Raw genomic sequence first — 21,236 nt, 5'->3', positions numbered from 1 at the left:
TCAGAAGATTTTTGCTCTTAGGACTTTATTTTGGGAGGTTTTGTTGATATTTTTTGTAACGACAGCCCTTACTTTACATCTGGAGTTGTTTGAACCTAATTTAAATATTAAAAACAAATAATCATTTTTTTTTTTTTTTTAAACCTGTTTTTATGCGTTGATTTTAACTTTGCATTTTGTGTAGGCGGGGCTAGCGGAAGCCCCGCCCTGCAGAACTCAGCTCACCTGGGCGCTGCCTACCTGCAGCCGTGACGTCAGGCGGGAACAGGGCAGGAAGGAGGAAGCGCCACACAAGGACGAAAAGTGCACTTTTGGAACGAAGAGGCGAGCGATCGGCGGTATCCCCCGCCTCGGGGGACCATGTCAGCCTCGGCCGTTTTCATTTTGGACCTGAAGGGCAAGGTGAGAGGCAGGTGGTGGGAAGTTTCGGCCCTGCTTTCCCCACCGGTCACTTCCTTCCGGGAGGGTCCTTGCACTTTGGGATAGGTTGCAATGCTGTCTGGAGCATCTTAGTAGAGTCCAGGCTACCTGTCTAGTCATCCTGACATCTAGAGCCAAAACTTTTCAGGCAGATCCAGTGCTTCTCCACCCTCTCCTGGGTTGTCAGATCACATCTCGGAATATGCACTGGATGCTCAAAAGTTTGCTCGGCAAGTAAGACTGGTTGTAGCCAGTCTTACTTGCAAGGCAGCTCAGCGTCCAATGCTCAAAAGGGTTTTTACCGATTGATGATAGCAGCCACCCAGAAGCCTATGCAAACGCTTTACCAGGAGGCTCAGTATAAAACAACTCTCTGTTAGCGAGTGATGCGTAAAAGGGAGAGGGAGAGGGATAGGCAGAGAGAGAAAGAGATCATGGTTACTGTGGATGGGCAGACTGGATGGGCCTTGTGGGGTTTTTTTTAAATTCTTTATTTATTTTCAATAAGTGCAATACAAATTAAATACATTTTATATTTAAGACATCACTGCCATCATGTTTCTATTTTATGGGAGGTCTGGAGCTATTTGTGCGTGTGCTATGTGAGTGTATGTCCTGCATCTATGGTCAGAAAGCAGCTATTAAGCACAGGACACACACAGCTGTGTCCAAATTAGAGAATGACATGGTGACAAAATTCATCACCGTCCCCGTCCCCGCGGATAACCGCGGGAAATAATCCCATGTCATTTCCTAGTGTCTATTTCAACCTCGGTCCTTCTACACCAGCATTCTTCAAAGCAAAGCTTGCGGGTCAGTGGTTGTGGCCATTCATACTCTGATTCTTCCCTCTCTCTTTGAAGATGGTTTCCCGCGGTTATCCGTAGGGACGGGAACAGTGATGAATTTTGTCACCATGTCATTCTCTAGTCCAAATCAGATGTTCAAACAAAACCCCTCCAACATTTTAATGAACTTTTCTTGAGCTCCAGCGATCGGGAGCTAAATTGGGCCTGTTCAGAATAGCTGCACCTACTGATTTTGCAATTCCGCCCAGGCGCTAGGCACAATTCCTCCCCTTTTTACCATGCTGCTTATCACAAATAGCACTCATAGCCCAGCCCAGCAAAACAAAATGCTCCCAACCTGGTATTTTGTTTTACTGGGTTGCTGGAGCTTTACGCATTGGGACTAGAGAATGTCATGTCCCCGTAGGAACTCAATTTCCCCATCCCCACCAGTTTTGTCTCTGTCCTTGCTCCATTCCTGTAAGCTTTGCTTTAACCGCACAAATCTCGAACACATGATTTTAAAGTGTTTGAGGCTTGTGCGGATGAGGACGGAGCTTGCAGGAATGGGGCAGGGACAGGAAAAGAACTCGCCGGGATGGGGCTGGAGAATTGAGTTCCTGCGGGGATGGGGAAAAATTTGTCCCCGTGTCATTCTCTAGTTGGGTCCTTAGTATGGTAATCGTGCAAGATGTGCCTCCGGGAGAGTGTGGAGAAGGACTGCAGTAGGAAAACCCCCTGGGTTCCCAGTCCAGCTGTTGGGACACATCCACCATAAATAGATACAGGGGAAGGGGTAAAACGCGGACCTCACAGACCTGACGGACCTCGCGGATCTAAACCCGTACGGCCTTAAAAATCTGAGGTCCGTGTCGGTCCGTGACCCTGCCGCTTTTAGTTTCTGTCGCTGACAGACCTTGATTGAGATTTTAGCGCTGACGGATCCGTCTCAGCATAGGGAGGGAAAAGTGTTAGGATCCGTCAGCGCTAAAATCTCATCAAGGTCTGTCAGCGACAGAAGCTACAAGCGGCACGGACACGGACCGACACGGACCTCAGATTTTTAAGGTCGTACGGGTTTAGATCCGTCAGGTCCGTGAGATCCGCGTTTTACCCCTTGCCTAGATACAGTATGATGATATAGCTTTGCATTGGCATGGGTGGTGTTCTGGAAACCCTGCTGGTTGCGAGGTCTTCTGCACAGGGTTGGAAACGTGCCATCTGAATGACCCTGCATCAACCTGCATATTTTTTTTGTTTGTTTATTCTTTGACTGGTTAACCCTGCCTGGTTTTACTTTCATTGCATCTGTGAGAAGTTCGTACTTCTCACTTTTTTCTAAAGAAACAGGAACTATCTAGTCTGGCAGGATTGGGCAACGGGACTGGAGGGATTAGGCAAATTAGCACCTGCTGGTTGTTGAATGGATCTGAGCAACTATCATGGCAGAGCTTATCTGTGTCTCATTAATTGCACCCCTCCCTCCCCCTCGCCATCTAGTCAGTGAAGCTGTAATGCAAGCTTTTCCCCCATCTCACAGACCCTGATCTCCAGGAACTACAAGGGTGACGTGAGCATGGCAGAGATTGAACACTTCATGCCGCAGCTGATGCAGAAGGAAGAGGAAGGCATGCTGACGCCGCTCCTTTCACACGGCAAGATGCACTTCCTCTGGATCAAGCACAGTAACCTCTACTGTATCCTTTCAGGGCATGGGCACAGGGAGACGGACAGGATGGAAATGGAGACCCAGATGAGATCCTATATGTACTCTCTGGTGTCATTTTTGCAAGTAACTTCACTAGTACTGGGAGCCGGTGCTTCTTTCTTTTTGCTGTAATCCGCCTTGAGCTATTTGGTTAAGCAGAACAGAAATGCATGAATTAAATTAAACGAGGAGCTCCACTTGGCTCCTTTACTCGGTGATCATTCCACCTGCACTTCAGAATCAGTACAAAAAAAATCAGAAAGATCTGGCTTAAATAGGGCTACTGGTGCTCTGCGCAGGTGGCTTTCCATTCTAGCCATGCCTCCCTTATGTATGAGTTCCTATTGGATGAACAGTGATGAGGAGAAGCTTAGGGACCCAAGACTACTGCAACTCATAGGAGACAAACTGTTCAGAATGATTGGGGGAGGATGCTCCAGGCTAGAGAATGACATGGGGACAAATTTTTCCCTATCCCCGCAGGAGCTCAATTTCCCATCCCATCCCCGTGAGTTCTTTCCTGTCTCTGCCCCATTCCTGCAATCTCTTTCCTCATCTGCACAAGCCTCAAACACTTTAAAAATCACAACTAGCAACATTCTAGAGCTCAGATTGTGATGTCATAATGCCTCATTCCACCAATGCCTAAGCTCCATCCTCCTCCGCACAAGCCTCAAACACTTTAAAATCCTAAGTAGCAACATTCTAGAGCTCAGATTGTGATGTCATAATGCCTCATTCCACCAATGCCTAAGCTCCGTCCTCAAACACTTTAAAATCCTAAGTAGCAACATTCTAGAGCTCAGCTTGTGATGTCATAATGCCTCATTCCACCAATGCCTAAGCTCCGTCCTCCTCCGCACAAGCCTCAAACACTTTAAAATCCTAAGTAGCAACATTCTAGAGCTCAGATTGTGATGTCATGATGCCTCATTCCACCAATGCCTAAGCTCCGTTCTCATAAGTGGCTAAGGCAGCGCTTATAGGAATGGGGCAGGGACAACAGCAAAACTTGCAGGGACAGGGAAATTGAGTCCCTATGTCATTCTCTACTCCAGGCCAAGAAGAGAGAGAGGAAGAGAAAAGTGATATAGAGAGAAAAGTCTTGGGCTAAGACTTTGCTCCCTGGACTGGTCAGCCAGCTGGCATTGGGAATACTGCAGAAGCAGAGCTCCCAGCCCCAGGACAGAGGGTTGATTCCCAGCCATTGCTGAAGTGACACCTAAGTCAGAGTGCATGTCATCACAGTGTGTGGCTCCTACTGTAGAGAGTGAGATAAAGACTATATAAAAAAGCAGGGGAGGTGGAGTACTCCCAGGTAGTCATGAATAAGGCTGAGAGTACGGTGGCCTGAGTGAGCCATAAGTCCTAGAGAGGAGTAGGAAACTGCTGGGCCAAAGGGTAAAAGGACATTATTTTCCTGTGATGTAAAATAAAATCCCAGAAATTCCTCCTGCAGGTGGTGGTGGGTACATGAAAAGGTAGGATGCGTTTCAGAGGTGCTTTCACTTTCTGGAATCACTTTGATTGTACACCCCAGAAATACAAAGCATCCTGTAAATGATTGGAAGCAGACAAAGCCCTCCAATCACAGGGCTGGGGAGAGAGTTGGGGAGACTAATATCTTGTCTTTTTTTTATCTTAACTCTACACTTTTTTTTATTTTTGATGCATCCCAGTGGTGGCAACCACTAGTAAAAATGCAAATGCCTCCCTGGTGTATTCTTTCCTGTACAAGATGGTAGAGGTAAGGATCTTTCCTCTTCCTCCATTTCCAGGCTTTTGGCAGGTGGCGGCTGTGACAGAAGCAAGGCAGGTTGTGATCTGTAGTGGCCACCGGGCCTTTGTCCAGTTTTGTTTGTAGGATCTCGAGACACAATCACACCACAAACAGAGATATACTATGCATCTCTAGCGCTTACATTTGTGCTTTCTACCAGCACACATCACATTGTTAAGGTCCTATGCTTGCCCCCTTCCAATCTCCCCTGTCAGTTTGCCACTGGTCACAAAGAACAGAGTGGCGCTAGAGCCTCAGCACCCTGAGGTTGTGGGTTCAAACCCACGTTGCTTCTTGTGACCCTGGGCAAGTCACTTAATCCCCCCTGTTGCCCCAGGTACAGTAAATAGATTGTGAGCCCATCAGGACAGAAAAGGAAAAATGCTTGAGTACCTGAATAAATTCATGTAAACCGGTCTGAGCTCACTTGGGAGAACGTTCTGGAAAATTAAATAAATAAATAAGCAGATAAAATACTTTCAAAAACAAAGATGCTGGTAAAATTGGGTTTTGGCAGGTCCCCTAGCAAGAACCAAGGGGAACAGGAGGGTGATTTTCTTTTGAGTTATAGCGGTTGATAGACAGGGCTCGGAAACTGAGTCTTTGCATGTGGTGAATGACCTAGAGAGGTGCGACTAGGTTTTCGAGTGAGCGATGGATTGGTGAGCTTGGTTTTTGGGTTTGTCTAATTCCCCACTCTCTGAGCTGGAGGTAGAGGGAAGGGTAAGCGAAAGAGTAGGCAGACGAACAATGAAATATGCATTTCCGAAATCTTGGATTTTGCCTCCCTCCCCCCACAGGTTTTCACAGAGTATTTCAAAGAGCTGGAGGAGGAGAGCATCCGTGATAATTTTGTTGTCGTGTACGAGCTGCTGGATGAACTGATGGACTTTGGCTTTCCCCAGACGACGGATAGTAAGATTTTGCAGGAGTGAGTATCCCGCTGCGGAGAGCAAAGGGCTTTTTTAAGAAGCTTTCTGCTGTCCTAAAATGAGAAAGAGTTCATTCCTGTGATTTCCCCCAAGAACGTAGGAATCTGAGCTTGGGCTCACAAAGTAACACTTATTTAATGCCCGCTCTCTTACAAACGTGGTTGCACTGTTTCTTTTTCTCTTCCCCCCCCCCCTTTGACCTTTATTTTTCTGTCTGGTGAAGGTACATCACCCAACAAGGAAACAAACTGGAGATTGCTAAGTCCCGTGTTCCCCCGACGGTCACCAATGCTGTATCCTGGAGGTCGGAGGGTCTGAAATACAAGAAAAACGAGGTCTTCATTGATGTTATTGAATCGGTCAATCTTCTGGTAAGTCCAGTTGAGGCCCAGTCGTCAAAGGTCGGTGGTCTGGGTGGGAACTAGGGATGTGCGTTTGGCTCATGCTTCTAGTTCAGTAAATGTTGTGTGATCGGATCGCTACAGACGTTAGTGAATAGTGCAGGAGGGAAATCTGGTCGTAAAGGGCTCGCATACCGATCTGTACACAATCGGTTTGCTTAGTGAATCCAGCCCTATGAGACAATAGTATAAGTGCTGTCTTTTTTTTTAAGGTGCTCTGGTACCCTGTAGTAAGAGCCTATCTCTCACCACATAGCATCGGTTCCCAGTTTCTACATGTATATTTAACATTAAATTAAGGATTTAAATGTAAAACTGACATAAGGCATTCTTAGAAAGGAAGTCATGTGATCAACTGTGCCATTGTAATCTAAAGCATGATAATTATTACAAACGATGTCACATAGGGTATAAATCTGGTTGTCCTTGCACTGACATTTTGATGGCATGTATCGGCTCTTCCCAGGCATGTGAAGCATTCATAAAACCTATTTGATTATTACATGGCTTTTTCTCATGGCTGTTATTTGAATTCACAGAACGGAGTCTCTAGCCCAGTTATGTTGGGAGAGAGAATCCATTCTGGCAATTCTTTTGGCCCTGCTGTTCAAGTCTTCAAGCCTGGCTTGGACATCCTTATCTCAAGAAAGATATAACAGCACTAGAAAAGGTTCAAAGAAGAACGACCAAGATGGTAAAGGGAAGGAACTCCTCTCGTATGAGGAAAGACTAAAACGGTTAGGGCTCTTCAGTTTGGAAAAGATACGGCTGAGGGGAGAGAGGATTGAAGTCTACAAAATCCTGAGTGGAGTAGAACGGGTACAAGTGGATCGATTTTTCACAGTCAAAAATTACAAAGACTAGGGGACGCTCGATGAAGTTACAGGGAAATACTTTTAAAACCTTTTTTTCTGTACATTTACACATAAGATTTGCCTCTTATCCTCCTGATCCTTTAAACTTGCATGTGTCATTTTTTACTTGGTGCCCAAATTTGTGCATGTAATAAAAATTCTGTTTATTTGATATACCGTGATATTAAAACAGTTAGGAGTGGCCTAGTGGTGCACCCTGAGGTTGTGGGATCGATTCCAGTGCCGCTCCTTTTCACCCTGGGCAAGTCACTTAATCCTCCAATGCTCTGGCTACAAAATACGTGCCTGTATATATGTAAACCGCTTTGAATGTGTAACCACAGAAAGGCGGTATACAAATCCCCTTCCCTTTCCTTTTCTCCCTGCACCAATTACCTTGGAGGTGAGGAGTGGCCTAGTAGTAGAGCTGCTGCCTCTGCACCCTGAGGTTGTGGGATCGATCCCATCGCCGCTCCTTTTGACACTGGGCAAGTCACATAATTCTCCATTTCCCCTGGTATAAAATATATACCTGAATACAGTATATGTAAACTGCTTTGAATGTGTAACCACAAAAAGATGGTATACAAGTTCCATCCCCTTTCCCTAAATGCAATAGAAAAAAAGAAGGCATGAGAAAAGGAGACCTAGGTTACAAATCATAAATGTAAAAATAATTAAAAATTAGACTAATAATTTTTAGAACTAAAAACAAAAGGTGGGGACAGGTAGAAAAGACACAGACATCTTTTATACAAAACTGGAATAGCCACTAGATATGACAACTCTGACTGAACCCGGGCCGGATCCAGTCTGTTCCTGGTGACCTGAAGTCACCCGGTCCCCTTATATGTAGACCTCTTGACAGCACGTCTGGGGTAGTGAGGGGGGGGGAGGGGACAGCAGCAATACTTTGATCTAGTCTGGGTATATTTCTTCACCCAGTATTTCCTGGGATTTGAAATCCAGCTTTTCTCCAAGAACTCAAGGCAGTACTTAGAGATGGAAACAGAAAATGTAGGATCAGCCCAAAGTGTGGTCAGTGGCACCTAGATTTGAAATATGATAGAGACATTCTGATACCTAAAATCAATCACGTTCAAAAGAAACATAGAAACATGAGAGGCCAAATGGCCCATCCAGTCTGTCCATCCGCAGCATCCACTATCTCCTCCCCTCCCTATAGGCTAAGGCTCAACACCTGCATTGTGAGGTCAGAGAGCATTATAGAAATATGATGGCAGATAGAGGTCAAATGGACCATCTGAAGCATCCACTATCTCCTCCTCTCCCTATTGGCTAAGGCTCTTAACATTTGCATCTCCTCTTCCTATAGGCTAAGGCTCTTTACACCTGCATTGTGAGGTCAGAGAGCATTATAGAAATATGACGGCAGATAGAGGACAAATGGACCATCTGCAGCATCCACTATCTCCTCCTCTCCCTATTGGCTAGGGCTCTTAACATTTTCCATCTCCTCTTCCTATAGGCTAAGGCTCTTTACACCTGCATTGTGAGGTCAGAGAGCATTATAGAAATATGACGGCAGATAGAGGACAAATGGCCCATCCAGCAACCATTATCTCTTCCTCTCTCTAAGAGATCCCATGTGCCTATCCCACCCTCTCTTGAATTCAGATACAGTCTCTGTCTCCACCATCTCTTTCGGGAGACTGTTCTAGATCAAGGATGTGGGTGCTGTCTATCTCTGTGGGAAAGGGGGGGACATCTTCAAGTTGAATTGGCAAGTAAAATATTGGTAATATTGTTGGTTTAATCAAAAATGTATAATCAATGTAGCTGCTGAGTAGACTGAATGGACTGTGCAGGTCTTTATCTGCTGTGTTGTCTTGTTAATAGACCATCACCTGCAGCTCCAAGGGGACTGAAATCAGGGTGACACCAGGAAATATTTCTCTATAGAAAGGGCAATTAGTGCATAGAAGCAACAGAGCCAGGCAGGAAATAAATTCAATAAATCCTAGCATAAGAGCAGAAGTGAAGGGAAAGGGGCCTCTGACACTGCTCTCAGAATGAAATTAAATGGATCCAGTTGGCTCTCCCCATATTCTAAGCAGGCTGTCTTGTCTTTCTCGCACACAGGTTAACGCCAACGGGAGTGTCCTCCTGAGTGAGATTGTGGGTAGCATTAAGCTGAAGGTCTTCCTCTCCGGGATGCCCGAGTTGCGTCTGGGACTGAACGACAGGGTGCTCTTTGAGCTGACTGGGCGTAAGTGCTCCTGGGAGGGGTGCGAGACTCTGGCTTTCTCCTTGAAGCTTGTCAGAGTTCCCTTTAAGCTGTGGGCAGAGCATGCAGGAGGCAATAATACTATGTCGGATTTCAATTAGGTGTAAAGCAGCATGGAAACTGAACTTTTGAATTTTTATTTTTTTTTAATTATTTCAAACAAATGAGATGCTAAAATCACTTAGGGGGCTGTCTTTCTAAGCTGCGCTAGTAAATGGGCCTAGAGCAGTGGTCTCCAACTCCAGCCCTTTGCAGGGCCACCTTTTGGATGTGTAGGTACTTGGAGGGCCTCAGAAAAAAATAGTTAATGTCTTATTAAAGAAATGACAATTTTGCAAGAGGTAAAACTCTTTATAGTTTATAAATCTTTCCTTTTTGGCTAAGTCTTAATAATAATATTGTAATTTATAGCTAAAGAGACCTTTGATCAAGAAACTGTTTTATTTTACTTTTGTGATTACGATAAACATACCGAGGGCCTCAAATAGTACCTGGCGAGATGCGAGTTTGAGACCACTGGCCTAGAGTGTCCTAACGCAAGACTTCCCGGCGTGCTAAGCCCTTTTCAAGCATGGCCATAAATTTGCCTTAATTATTTAATTTTCTGGCCATGTGCTAATGTTGTCTTAATGAGTGTGAAAACCTTTGCCACTTTCTATTTGGAAGGGACTAAGGACTAGATTCACTAAACAAACCGATCATGTACCGATCAGTTTGCGAGCCCTTTGCAACCCGATTTCCCTCTGACTCGATTCACTAACCTCTGTCCTGATCATCCTCCGATCTGCGCATGCAAATGAGGGGGAACAGCATTCAGATGCAGACAGGACGCAATTCACTAAAATAAAAAAAAAAAGCAACACCGACTGGGCTGGCCGATCCAAAATAAGCGAGTGCTGAAGACCAGTCGCTGAGGTCCTTTCCAACTGCCTGCCTTCTGCCACCCTGCATCTCTGCCCCGATCTGCTGCCTGTCTCAGCCCTGATCTCCTGCTGTCTCTTGCCTGCCCCGATCTCGTGTTCTGCCCCAAATATCTCCTGCCTGCTGTCCCAACTCGCTGCCCTGCTCTGCCCCGAATCTCTCCTGCTGCTCCGACTCTCCTGCTCTTCCACACACTGCGAGCCCGTGCGGTTGGAGGGGGGCGTTCCTCCGATTGCCCTCATTTTAAATTTTTTGTTTTGTAAATTCGTCAGGCCTGCACAGATTGGCCATGGATCAGGAACGCTATGGAGGTTAGTGAATCTAGCCCTTATGATTCTCATATTAAGTGAGCATTGTTCTGATAGCACACCTGCTTCTATGCCCATTTTCCATCCCAATACAACCCTCAAAAATAATATCACGTGGGTAGCATGTAAAAATGACAAATCTAATGCAAAACACTTTAACTGTCCTGAATTAGGCTATTTTTTTCCATATTAAGCATTGTCAATGCTTACACATAGTTTAGTAAATTAATATAGCTTTACTTTCGTGAAAACAAGTACAGATTTCATGTCAGATTAATTGTATTATCAAAAAGGGATGTATAATTATATATAAATTTGGAAGGAATATTTTATTGATATGGAAAAGGGTGGGAGGTGGGGGGGGAATAAAAACATGTGTAATAATATTGTTTAAGAATGCCAAGTGTGTTATGTAAATTAATTTTAATAATACTGTACACTTGTTGAAAGAAATAAAAAGGAATAAAGATTAAAAAAAAAAAAGAAAACAAGTACGTAAGTACCACTTTTGGAATCCTGATATTTGCATTATACTTGCTGAGATCCGCTTGGCTTGTATAAATTTGACCTTAATTTATAAAACATGTTACGCACTCGGCTTGTCAGGAACGAGAAGGAACACTGGCCTATTGTAACAAGCTCCCAAAGGGGAGATTTAGTTAGATGAAAGACTTCATGTGTCCACTGGCTTGAGGAAAGACGGACTCTGAGTAGGGTGAAAGGAAGAAAGAGGGAGAACGTTTTTGCTGCCTGCTGCTCCTTGAAATTAGGATGGGCTGAATAGAGTGTGAACAAACTGGAGTTCCCAGTTTCAGGCCGAAATTTACCACTCGATTTTTGTCTGAAACCAAAGCCAGACGTGAAACCATCAACTTCAGGAATGGCATTCACTAACCGTGTATATTGGAAAGCAATCTTAAAACTACAAGGGAACTCACTTATCCAAGGTGATAAAATTACTAAACACTTTCACTAATCACCTTGCTTCTTTGTAAAGAACAAATCAACAAGTAACTGATGTTGTTTAGTGAACACTCAGACCCACAGCTGAGGTCCCAGTGAACAAATCACGGAGCAGCTGTTTTGAGAGACCATCATAGTTGTTCACAGTCTCACCCACCATACAAAAACTAAATAACATCAAATCAAATCAAACCAAAACCAACTTAGCTTTGAATGATGTGGGTAATCAATATAACTGCTCCGGGCTCCTCCTTTATTCTTATTACTGCACGCACATACACTGCCGACCCCCCCAACCTAGGTTTCACCCACTGGCTTCTTCAGGAGGGGCGCGGCACAAAACACTCCATGCTGCACATAGACAGGCTACTGGCGACTTGTTGATTTAAAGTGATATTGTTCTTTACAAAGAAGCACGGTGAATAGTGAAAGTATTAGAAAGCAATGTCATCTTGATGCTTTTAAGAAGTGATTGAAGAGACTCTTATTTTGAGGCATTTGCATTTGTGTAAGCACTGGTCGCTTATTTTGTTTGTGTTTTTATATGTATTTTTATTACGTATGTTTACATTGTGAGCCATTTTGGGAAAAGCGGGTTATAAATAAAAAAATAACAACCCCCACACAACTTTTCCAGCAGAGTGGGGCCCCTCCCCCCCAGATCATCCCCTTCCCCCTCCCCACAACCACAAGCTCCACCTCCAAAGATGTGTAGACCCTCTCTGGACCTACCTGGTGGGCACACATTCAAAAAATATATATTAAACATTCTTGGCAACCCTGCTGGCTCCGCAATCAAAATGGCTTCCGAGTTTGCCGCAGGATGCTCTTTTGAGCCAGTCCAGGCAGTTATGTGAAAGCAGAAAGAAAATCTCAGGCGCCACTTTTTCGGCTCCAAATAGAAAGGATCTACGTGTGTGTGGCAAGGACATAAGAACATGAGGGTGGGGGAGGAGGGGAAATCAATGGAAATATTGCTGATGGGGTGGGGGGAATGCCTCTGCATCCTGTCGCTCATCTGAACCCCCAATCTTGCCCGTCTTTTTCTTTTTTTTTCAGGCAACAAGAACAAGTCCGTGGAACTGGAGGATGTGAAGTTCCACCAGTGCGTGCGCCTCTCTCGCTTCGAGAATGACCGCACCATCTCTTTTATCCCGCCTGACGGAGACTCAGAGCTCATGTCCTATCGTCTGAACACGCATGTATGCCATGATGTCATCTTACTGGTTCCTAATCGCTGCCAACCCTGTTCTCTCTCCTTCCCAGAACCATACCAGTGCCCATGCCTGCTTTGTTTCCTTCCCCTGCAAATGTTTCCAGTTAGGCTGGCATCTACCATTAATTGTGGCGTTTTGGAAGGTTATTACCATCGGATGAGATCTGAGTAAAATACTCGTACCCAGGACCGTCACAAGGGTTGAATTGAATTCAGCTTATAAAGCCTACAGCACTGAAGTTTCTTCACACAACACACAGGTTCAGTCATGTTGCCACCCTTCTGATTAAAGAGCACTGGCTGTCGGTCTTGGACAGTGTCAAGTACAAAATGTTATTAGTCTTCAGGACACAAAGAAACAGAGAAGGTGACCAGCAGTGGTCAATATCTTTAATGTAGTCTAGATTTGACGTGTACGTGTTTCGGCCATAAGGAGTCTTAGTCTCAATACAAAACAATGTGTTGCAATTTTTCTCTCTTATAATTGAAAAACTTAAGTCTAATTAACACATGAAGCGAGTGAAACACCCAGTTAAAGGCCATGCTGAGCAGTATATCAAGCTTCAGAACACTGGAGTCATTGATATACTGCTCAGCACGGCAGACATACCTTTAACTGGATGTTTCACTCGCTTCGTCTGTTGATTCGACTTAAGTTTTTCAAGTATAAGAGAGAAAAATTGCAACACATTGTTTCGTATTGAGACTAAGACTACCGAGGCAGACCTTACAGCCAAAACATGTACGTGTCGAGTCTAGGCTACAATAAAGATATTCATCACTGGTCGCCTTCTCTATTTTCTTTGTGTCTCTACCCTGACAAGGTAGGATCTCCTGTTTGGGCGTATTAGTCTTCAGGAGCCAACTGCCTGGTATACCTGACTCTCTCTCTACCTTGGTCACTCCTTACATGTCTCCTCTTCTAAATGCACCACCACGCTATCAGATTTCGTTTGACCAGACATGTGTCCTACCTTTGGCTATCTCAGTCCTCGATTATAGAACTCCATACCAGACTACATCCGTATTTCACCCTCAATCAAATCAAACTAACTTAAAACCTGGTTCTTTCACCCACTTGGCTGACTTCTGAACTCTGCTTGGACATACTCCTTTGCTTGACCTATCCTCTAGTTTTCATTCCTTATTTTTTAGATTGTAAACCGCCAAATGATACCATGTGCATTTAGGCAATGAATCGAGCACATTTAAATAAGTAACCTGAAAGGAAAGGAGGATGTCAAAAGCAATGTTTACCAGGGTCTGATTCATTCAGTAACTGCGCTTAGCTCTACAGTTCTTACAAAAGCATCATTCAGTAGCTGCCTGTACACTCAGGTCCTAAGTCATGGTGTACCCCATTCTCTTCCCCCAAATGCTGCCTCTGCTTCCCCAAAGGAGTCTTGTTGCAAACTTGTGGCTATAAAGTGCCTTTGGAAATGTCTTTTGAAATGTCTGGCCTCACAGTCTTCTGTGTGATCTCTTCTCCCTATCAGGTAAAGCCGCTGATCTGGATCGAATCTGTCATTGAGAAGTTCTCCCATAGCAGGGTAGAGATCATGGTCAAGGTAAATATACCCCCATGCCTGTTGGGTTTCTGCCACATGTGCCATCAGCAGTGACATCTGCCTTTGGAATGTGGTGTATGTGGTACTAACTGAAGAGCCCCAGAGAATTCTGGGAATTCTAGGACTCTTCAGCAGAGGATTCTGGGAGCACTCAAGGGCAGTATCTAGTTTGGTTTTGATATGATTTGTTTAACTTTTTTTTTCAAAATATATTTTATTGAATTTTGTAGCAATAAAATTTACAAACCAAATCAACAGTGAGTAACTACCCAACAATGAGTACACAATTCCCAACCCCCCCCCCAATCCCTCCCCTCCCCACCCACCCAACCAGGTCCCAAACCCACTAACATAGTGAACACCCTATTCCAGTGTGTCACAAATCAAAGAAATTCACGCATTTAACATATGACTGCGTGCCCTAGGCATCAAAGTTAACCAAAAAGGCTCCCCACGAGAGAAAAATGCACGCCCTGGCATTGTGTTCCATACAGCAGCAGAATGCGCCAATGTGCAAATGTAGGAGAATCAGAAGAAATCCAGCAGTGCAATATCACGTTCTTTCCCAGCAGATCTTGGAAGAGACTCCATAGTAAATAATAGTTCTGGATGAAGCTCAAAAGTATCGTGCCACATTGCCACAATTTGTTGATAGACTTGTTTCCAAAAGTTTTGCACCCATACACAAGTCCAAAATTGATGGCCACTTGAGTCATTGATCTGATGTGCACATCTTAGCCTTGTGTAGAAAAGATGGAGATCTATACAAGTGCAATAAGAACTTGTAATTCATTTCAATCAAAAGCACCTTAGAGGTCAAGTGAGCCGCTCTGTGGAGCCCTCTTTTGATCATCTGGTCTTTAACCTCACAGGACAAATCCAAGGACCATTTATTTGCTAGAGTCGCATATTGCAATTCCCCCAAACACTCCTGAAGATGACGATGATGAACCCGTAATGGGATCTGCACCAGTGCTGACAAACTCAGGCAGGGACTCCATACACCTGTCAGTTAAACAGTCTAGAGGCAAAGAACAAATGTAGTAGGACAACTGTGCATAATCCAACCAAGTTTCAAGTTTAATAGATTCTTTCATTTGATTGCAAAATCTTATTTCAATGCGATTTACAATAAATAACAAATAAAATAAAATCCACATACATCACATAGAATACTATTAGTCATTAATACATTAGACATTAATACATTAGGGAAAAGGGCAGTATAAAATACAATATTAAAAAAATAAAACTGCAAATAAAATCGGGCATAGGTTTGGATGGGAAACAAGTACCCACATATTTCAGTGAACCTCCACGTCCTACCCTAAAGTATAATAGTACAAATTTATTGAAAAGCATCTTTAAAAAGCCAGCTCTTTAGAAGACTTTTAAATTTATTCAATAATTTTTCCTCTCTTAGGTTAATTGGAAGGGTCCGAAACAGAAAAAATCATGTCTCTCCGGGAGTAGATCACTTTTAAAGAAGGAACTATTAATAGGGCTTTATCCTCTGATCTTAAAGATTTTAATGGGGAGTATGGTATTAAATATCTTTCTAGAAATGTCAGGGCTTTATTTATGAGTATTTTATGAGTAAGTAAGGCTATCTTAGAGGAGATTCTATGAATTACTGGTAGCCAGTGTTTCTCCTTTAAAAGTGGTGTCACATGATCAAATTTTTTCTTTTTCATTATTATTTTTATTGCGTATTTTGGATAATCTGGATTCTACGTATTTCTTTTAAAGAAGCTCCTTTATATAGAGCATTTCAGTAATCAATTTTTTATATTACCAGTGAATGTATTAAAATATTTAGCGCAGATTCATCAAGTCCACTGTTGGTCCCGGATAAGATCGTCCAACAATTTCAAAGATCCATTTGACTGAACAACTTGAAAGACAAACTGAGTATTAGTATTTTTCCATATAGAAGAAGGTGGTGGCATTCCTGGTGTAAAGTCTTTATTGCCCTGTAAGGGCAAAAACGATGTCACAGTTGAAGGAATGTGAAGTTGTCTACATAAATTCCACCACAATGGTTGTTTAACATTTTAATCATGTATGTAATACTCCCTACTTTTAATTTTTAACAATGTATGATGTAAACCACTTAGGAATGCAAAGCGGTATATCAAGCATTGATAAAGCTTGGAAACTTTGTCACCGGTGATCTATGAGTTGGCGCTGACCAGTTAGAACATAGTGTACAGGAGTGATGCCGCATGTGATATGTCCGCAAACGTGGCCACTTCCCCAGGGACTTCCAGAACTTCAATCGGAGCAATTTGAAAATTAAAAAAAGGGAGCCGAATCATAAAATAATTTCAAACTTTTCTTATTTATTTCATCAATAAGGCAAAAGGTCAATTCAAAAAGCAGTCTGTTGCCAACAACGTGGAAATCTCCGTCCCGGTCCCCAGTGACGTGGACTCCCCCAAATTTAAAACCAGTGTTGGGAGTGCAAAGTACGTCCCGCAGAAGAACGTTGTGGTTTGGACTATCAAATCCTTCCCGGTGAGTGAAGCCATTCTCTGGCTATCCATCTGTCCCTGCTTCTCTCATTCTTGCTCTGCGGGGTACCACCAGCAATTTGCTATCCCCCCACCACAACCCCCGACCCCTAAGACATTCATGTGTCTCTGTATAAATGGGCTTCTGTCTGTATTGCTTGTAGGGTGGCAAGGAGTATCTGATGAGGGCACACTTTGGTCTCCCCAGTGTGGAGAACGAAGAGTTGGAAGGACGGCCTCCTATCTCTGTTAAGTTTGAGATCCCGTATTTCACTGTCTCAGGAATCCAGGTAAGCAGGAAGCACATGGGCCAGAGGTGAAGGGCTTAAGTGGATGAGATGCCTCTGAACTCACAAGAGAGATTGGCTAGGTGTGTCCCGAGGACTAGGTTGAAAACTTCTTCTCTAAATTATATAATTATTCAGGGTCAGGCAGGTTGACCAGAAAGTATCTGATGCTTATTCTCTTTTCTTAGAGTGCAAAGAAAACAAAAACATTTGGTAGGTCAGAGGGTGCTCAAATTTGCCACTTTGCTCCCCTTGTTCCTGTCTAGGTCCGATATATGAAGATTATAGAGAAGAGCGGGTACCAGGCCCTGCCATGGGTCAGGTACATCACCCAGAGTGGGGGTAAGTTATCTTTGATCAGTGTGGATTTAGGAGGGGAAGGGGGGGGGCTGTCAGGTAATCCCATACCTAACCCTTGTGAGTCATGGTTGTAGGAGAGCAACTACTGCAGGGCCGTGTCTTTGCTGGGGGATAGGTGTGGTTGTGCTTAGAAATTCTATAAAATTCAGATTCAGGGTGGGGGAAGGGAGGGAGAGAAGAAAATACAGCCAGATAAATGCTATCCTGGACCAAGATGGCTGCCTGGTAATTTCCTATCTAAAGTAAAAATGCAGGTTGTTCACTCTCTCCAAGGTAGGAAGAACGAGAGGGCACTCTCTAAAGTTAAAAGGGGATAGATTCCGTACAAACTTAAGGAAGTTCTTCACCCAGAGAGAGGTAGAAAACTGGAACACTCTTCCGGAGGCTGTTATAGGGGAAAACACCCTCCAGGGATTCAAGACAAAGTTAGACAAGTTCCTGCTGAACCAGAACGTACGCAGGTAAGACTAGTCTCAGTTAGGGCACTGGTCTTTGACCTAAGGGCTGCCGCGTGAGTGGACCACTGGTCTGACCCAGCAGCAGCAATTCTTATGTAGTTCTTACAGATTAATCCTTAAATCTCACCCAGTACAGATCAGTAAATATGATCATTCTGAGGAATATCATGTCCAAATGCTAAACTAAATAAATACATTTTGAAAGTGTTTTAAAAGCCTTAAAATTCATTTCTAACCGAATCTGACTTGGAAGCTGGTTCCATAAACTTGGTGCTAAATATTTTTTTAAAAGCCTTTGAACGGGTAAATTCCCATTTAATTCTTTTGACCGATGGTATCGCCAGCCTGTTATCTTGTAATGAGCTCAATGTTCGTAAGGCAGAATATGGAATGGTCAAAGAATTTAAATAACTTGGCTATTGCAGATGAAAAATGATTTTATGTGTCAAATCCTTGACCCTTGACCGTTTCTGTTTTCAGATTATCAGCTGCGTACAAGCTAAAGTGTGTGTGGAGGGGAGGGGGCCTTCCCCCTGCCTACCCAAGGAAAATGATTCAGCACATCAGCCTCGTGAATGAAAGCAATAACGCAGACACACAAAAAACACCAAATATTCATCACTGTATGTAGGAGTCCCTTTTATCAATCTTGGGATTCTATTTTTACTGAAATGTCTCATTTCCTTTTCGCGCCCGCTCTCCTGAGAATCAGATGCAGTTTTTAGTGAGTGTACAAATTAACTGTATCGAACGAATCCCCTTTCCCCATCCCTTTTAAGTGGGTAAGATGAAGACCCTCGTCTCTGCTCTTCCTCTTCCAGAACAACGCAAAACTGTGTTCCCATTGGCTGGAGGGACAGAAGGTTGTAGGAGAAACTTAAAATATGAATCATTTTAATTGTCTAGATCAGCAATTTTCAAACCTGTCCTGAGGGACTACCAGCTTTTCAGAATATTTCTAATGAATATACATGAGAGATTTGCATTTAATAGAAAAGAGCAGCATGCATATTCATTAGGGATATTCTAAAAACTTGACCGGCTGGTGGTCTCCCAGGACAGATTTGAAAACTACTGGTTTAGACCAGGGGTGAGCAACCTGCGTTCGCCATTGAATTTTATGCAACCCATGAGACCATGAGAAGTATACTCCAAAAAAACCCCTCAAAAACATATTTTGCCAGCGTTTTTACAATTTTAAATACTACATTTTGCAAATATTTTCAGAACAGCCACTCTTTAACAGTTTGCTTCCTTCAATTTTAGTTACATTTTTACTTATTTATTTATCACAAATGTTCTGCGGTGCTCTGAGCATTGCCGTGGTGTTACCAGATTTTTAAAGTAAAATAAAAAAAAGAGGACACATGGCCTCTGCCCACCACATTCCAAACCCATTGCGTGATGTTGTGGCCCTCCTTTGTATAAAAGTAGCCCGTCCCTGGTCTAGATTGAGCCGATGTGGAGTGGGCAGGGTGGACCTGGCACCTTCTGGCCCTCTTTGGGGTTTAAAAAAAAATTATTTTATTTATGCATTTTCAAATAAAATTCACAAGAATCTACTTGTTACAGAAAATCAGAGTATTTAGAAAACATTATGTACGTGATATGTAAACCGTATAGTTATATGTGGTATATAAATTTTTGAATAAAAAAAAAAAAATTTGCAAAACTAGAAAAGAAATGAAACAGATAGACTGCCTTAAAATAGGTAATGTTTGAACATGTTAGTATTACAATCAAACATATTTTTTTAAACTCTTAGAATGTCCTCAATATTAGTCAAGAAACAATAAAGAAAAGACAGGGAGATCTCGTATTTCTAGGCAATAGTATAATAAAATAGGCTTAACGTGTTTATAAGCAGACCATCAATTTTAAACTACCCTACAGCATTTTCTTAGTGTCCAGAAAGCTACGGAGGTGCTCAGGAGCAAAAAAACCCAAACATATTTAATCTCAGTATATATCTTATTAAACATTTACAGCTCTTCCGCTGGCTGTTGGAAAGGGGGTAAATAAGCAAGGGTGACTGACTGCCAAGATGGCACCATGCTGACCTCTTGGGTCGGTTTGCAACCAAATGTACTGTAATCTTTCATCCAACCACTGCCCAGTGCCCAAGACAAGGTTGTGATGATGTGATTCCCTTTGGAATGGAGGCTTCCAATGCGCTCCCTCCTCCTTGCCCCATTGGGATGCAGGGAGGAGCCAAACAGGTGAAAGTAGGTGGAGGTGGGTAAAAAGTACAGCCACCCCTGGGGTGCTGAGATACTGACAATTTATTTCCAGCAGCTCTGACAGCGAGAGAGCAAACGATGGCGCAATAGGGCCCCTTTCAACAAAGATGCGGTAGCGATTCTGAAGCGGAAAATGCCCCGAAGCCCTTAGAAATTGAATGGGCTTTGCCGCAGGAGAGTCACTATCGCGGTTTTCTTAAAGGAGCCCATATTGCAGTTAAGCACAATTCACTGCCTGTAAATTGAATCCCCATGTTTCTGAAGTTGTGACCTGATGAGAGAAAACACTGGAACAACAAAAGCACTGACCAAAATGTTGTAAAAGACGGATCCGTTATTTTTGGAAAATCTTTTGACTTTATTTAAAAAGAAATTTACAATAAAAAATGTCTTTATTTCTGAATAACCCATGTGGTATAATAATATCATTTGTTATTATTTTGGGTAGATTCTGTATAAATGCCTGGGGGTTATAATTCTTGCAGCTGCAATGGTTAGAAAGAAAACAGTGACCCGTCAAATGAGCGCAGGACAATTGCGCTCCGACAAAAGCACCCCGACAAATGCACACATGGACAAGTGTGGCAGTTGATACTGTTTTGTCTTTTTGAGGGTTATGAAGTAACCCTCTTTTTTGAGGGGGGAGGGTGTCTGGGCCTGAGGAGTGTCAGCAAATCAGGGCCTTCCATTTACAGGCCGCTATTGTCCCAGCGCAATTGTCCTGCGTGGATTTGTTGGTGTACCAAGAAAACAGGGTTTTGTGTGGCCTACAAAACCTCATATGGTGCCATCGCCAGCCAGCGCAATAAGCTCATGATCTCCTAGGTCCCTTATCTGGCATTGGGTAAAACAAGCTGGCCAAACCGGGCGCATAAGATAATTTGGAATGTTCATGCAGGATGTGTGGCGCGCAGCCATGTTTCATGTCCGCCAAGCAAGGGGGAGGGGTGAATCAAGGTAAAAAAGGAGCTGGCTACTTTTGAATATTGAAGGTGGCCAACTTGAATCAAAGTCGCAACTCTGTGGCAACTCGTAGTGTCTGTTGTAGCTTTGAAAAATAACTCCTAACAGGTGCTTTCCACAAGCATCCTGTGGTAATTTTGGGATATGCGCACATTACCCACACACTAAATGATACTTTTTTTTTTTTGGGGGGGGGGAGGGAGGCACAGGGGACATGTCCAGAGTGTGTTCTATGATAATGACATTACTTCAATGGGAAATCATGCGCTAATGGCAAAAAAAACCACGTGGCTACTAATTTTTTTTTT

General features: G+C 43.3%; 1 protein-coding gene across 1 annotated transcript; it reads left to right on the top strand.

The window, feature by feature from the left end:
- The first annotated feature begins 202 nt into the window (after nucleotides 1-202).
- Nucleotides 203-20,371, top strand: AP1M2 (adaptor related protein complex 1 subunit mu 2). The gene is made up of 12 exons (XM_033924954.1): nucleotides 203-402; nucleotides 2,749-2,905; nucleotides 4,596-4,663; nucleotides 5,497-5,627; nucleotides 5,852-5,999; nucleotides 8,987-9,113; nucleotides 12,383-12,525; nucleotides 14,036-14,107; nucleotides 16,466-16,624; nucleotides 16,785-16,910; nucleotides 17,174-17,249; nucleotides 18,206-20,371. The coding sequence occupies exons 1-12, from the start codon at nucleotides 361-363 to the stop codon at nucleotides 18,226-18,228; spliced, it is 1,272 nt and encodes a 423-aa protein (XP_033780845.1). The 5' UTR covers nucleotides 203-360; the 3' UTR covers nucleotides 18,229-20,371.
- The last annotated feature ends 865 nt before the right edge of the window (nucleotides 20,372-21,236 follow it).

The sequence above is a fragment of the Geotrypetes seraphini genome, chromosome 16 (assembly GCF_902459505.1).
Source record: "Geotrypetes seraphini chromosome 16, aGeoSer1.1, whole genome shotgun sequence".
Lineage (NCBI taxonomy): Eukaryota > Metazoa > Chordata > Amphibia > Gymnophiona > Dermophiidae > Geotrypetes > Geotrypetes seraphini.
The sequence above is the reverse complement of the archived record's forward strand: the minus strand, read 5'-3'. Positions and strand labels throughout refer to the sequence as shown.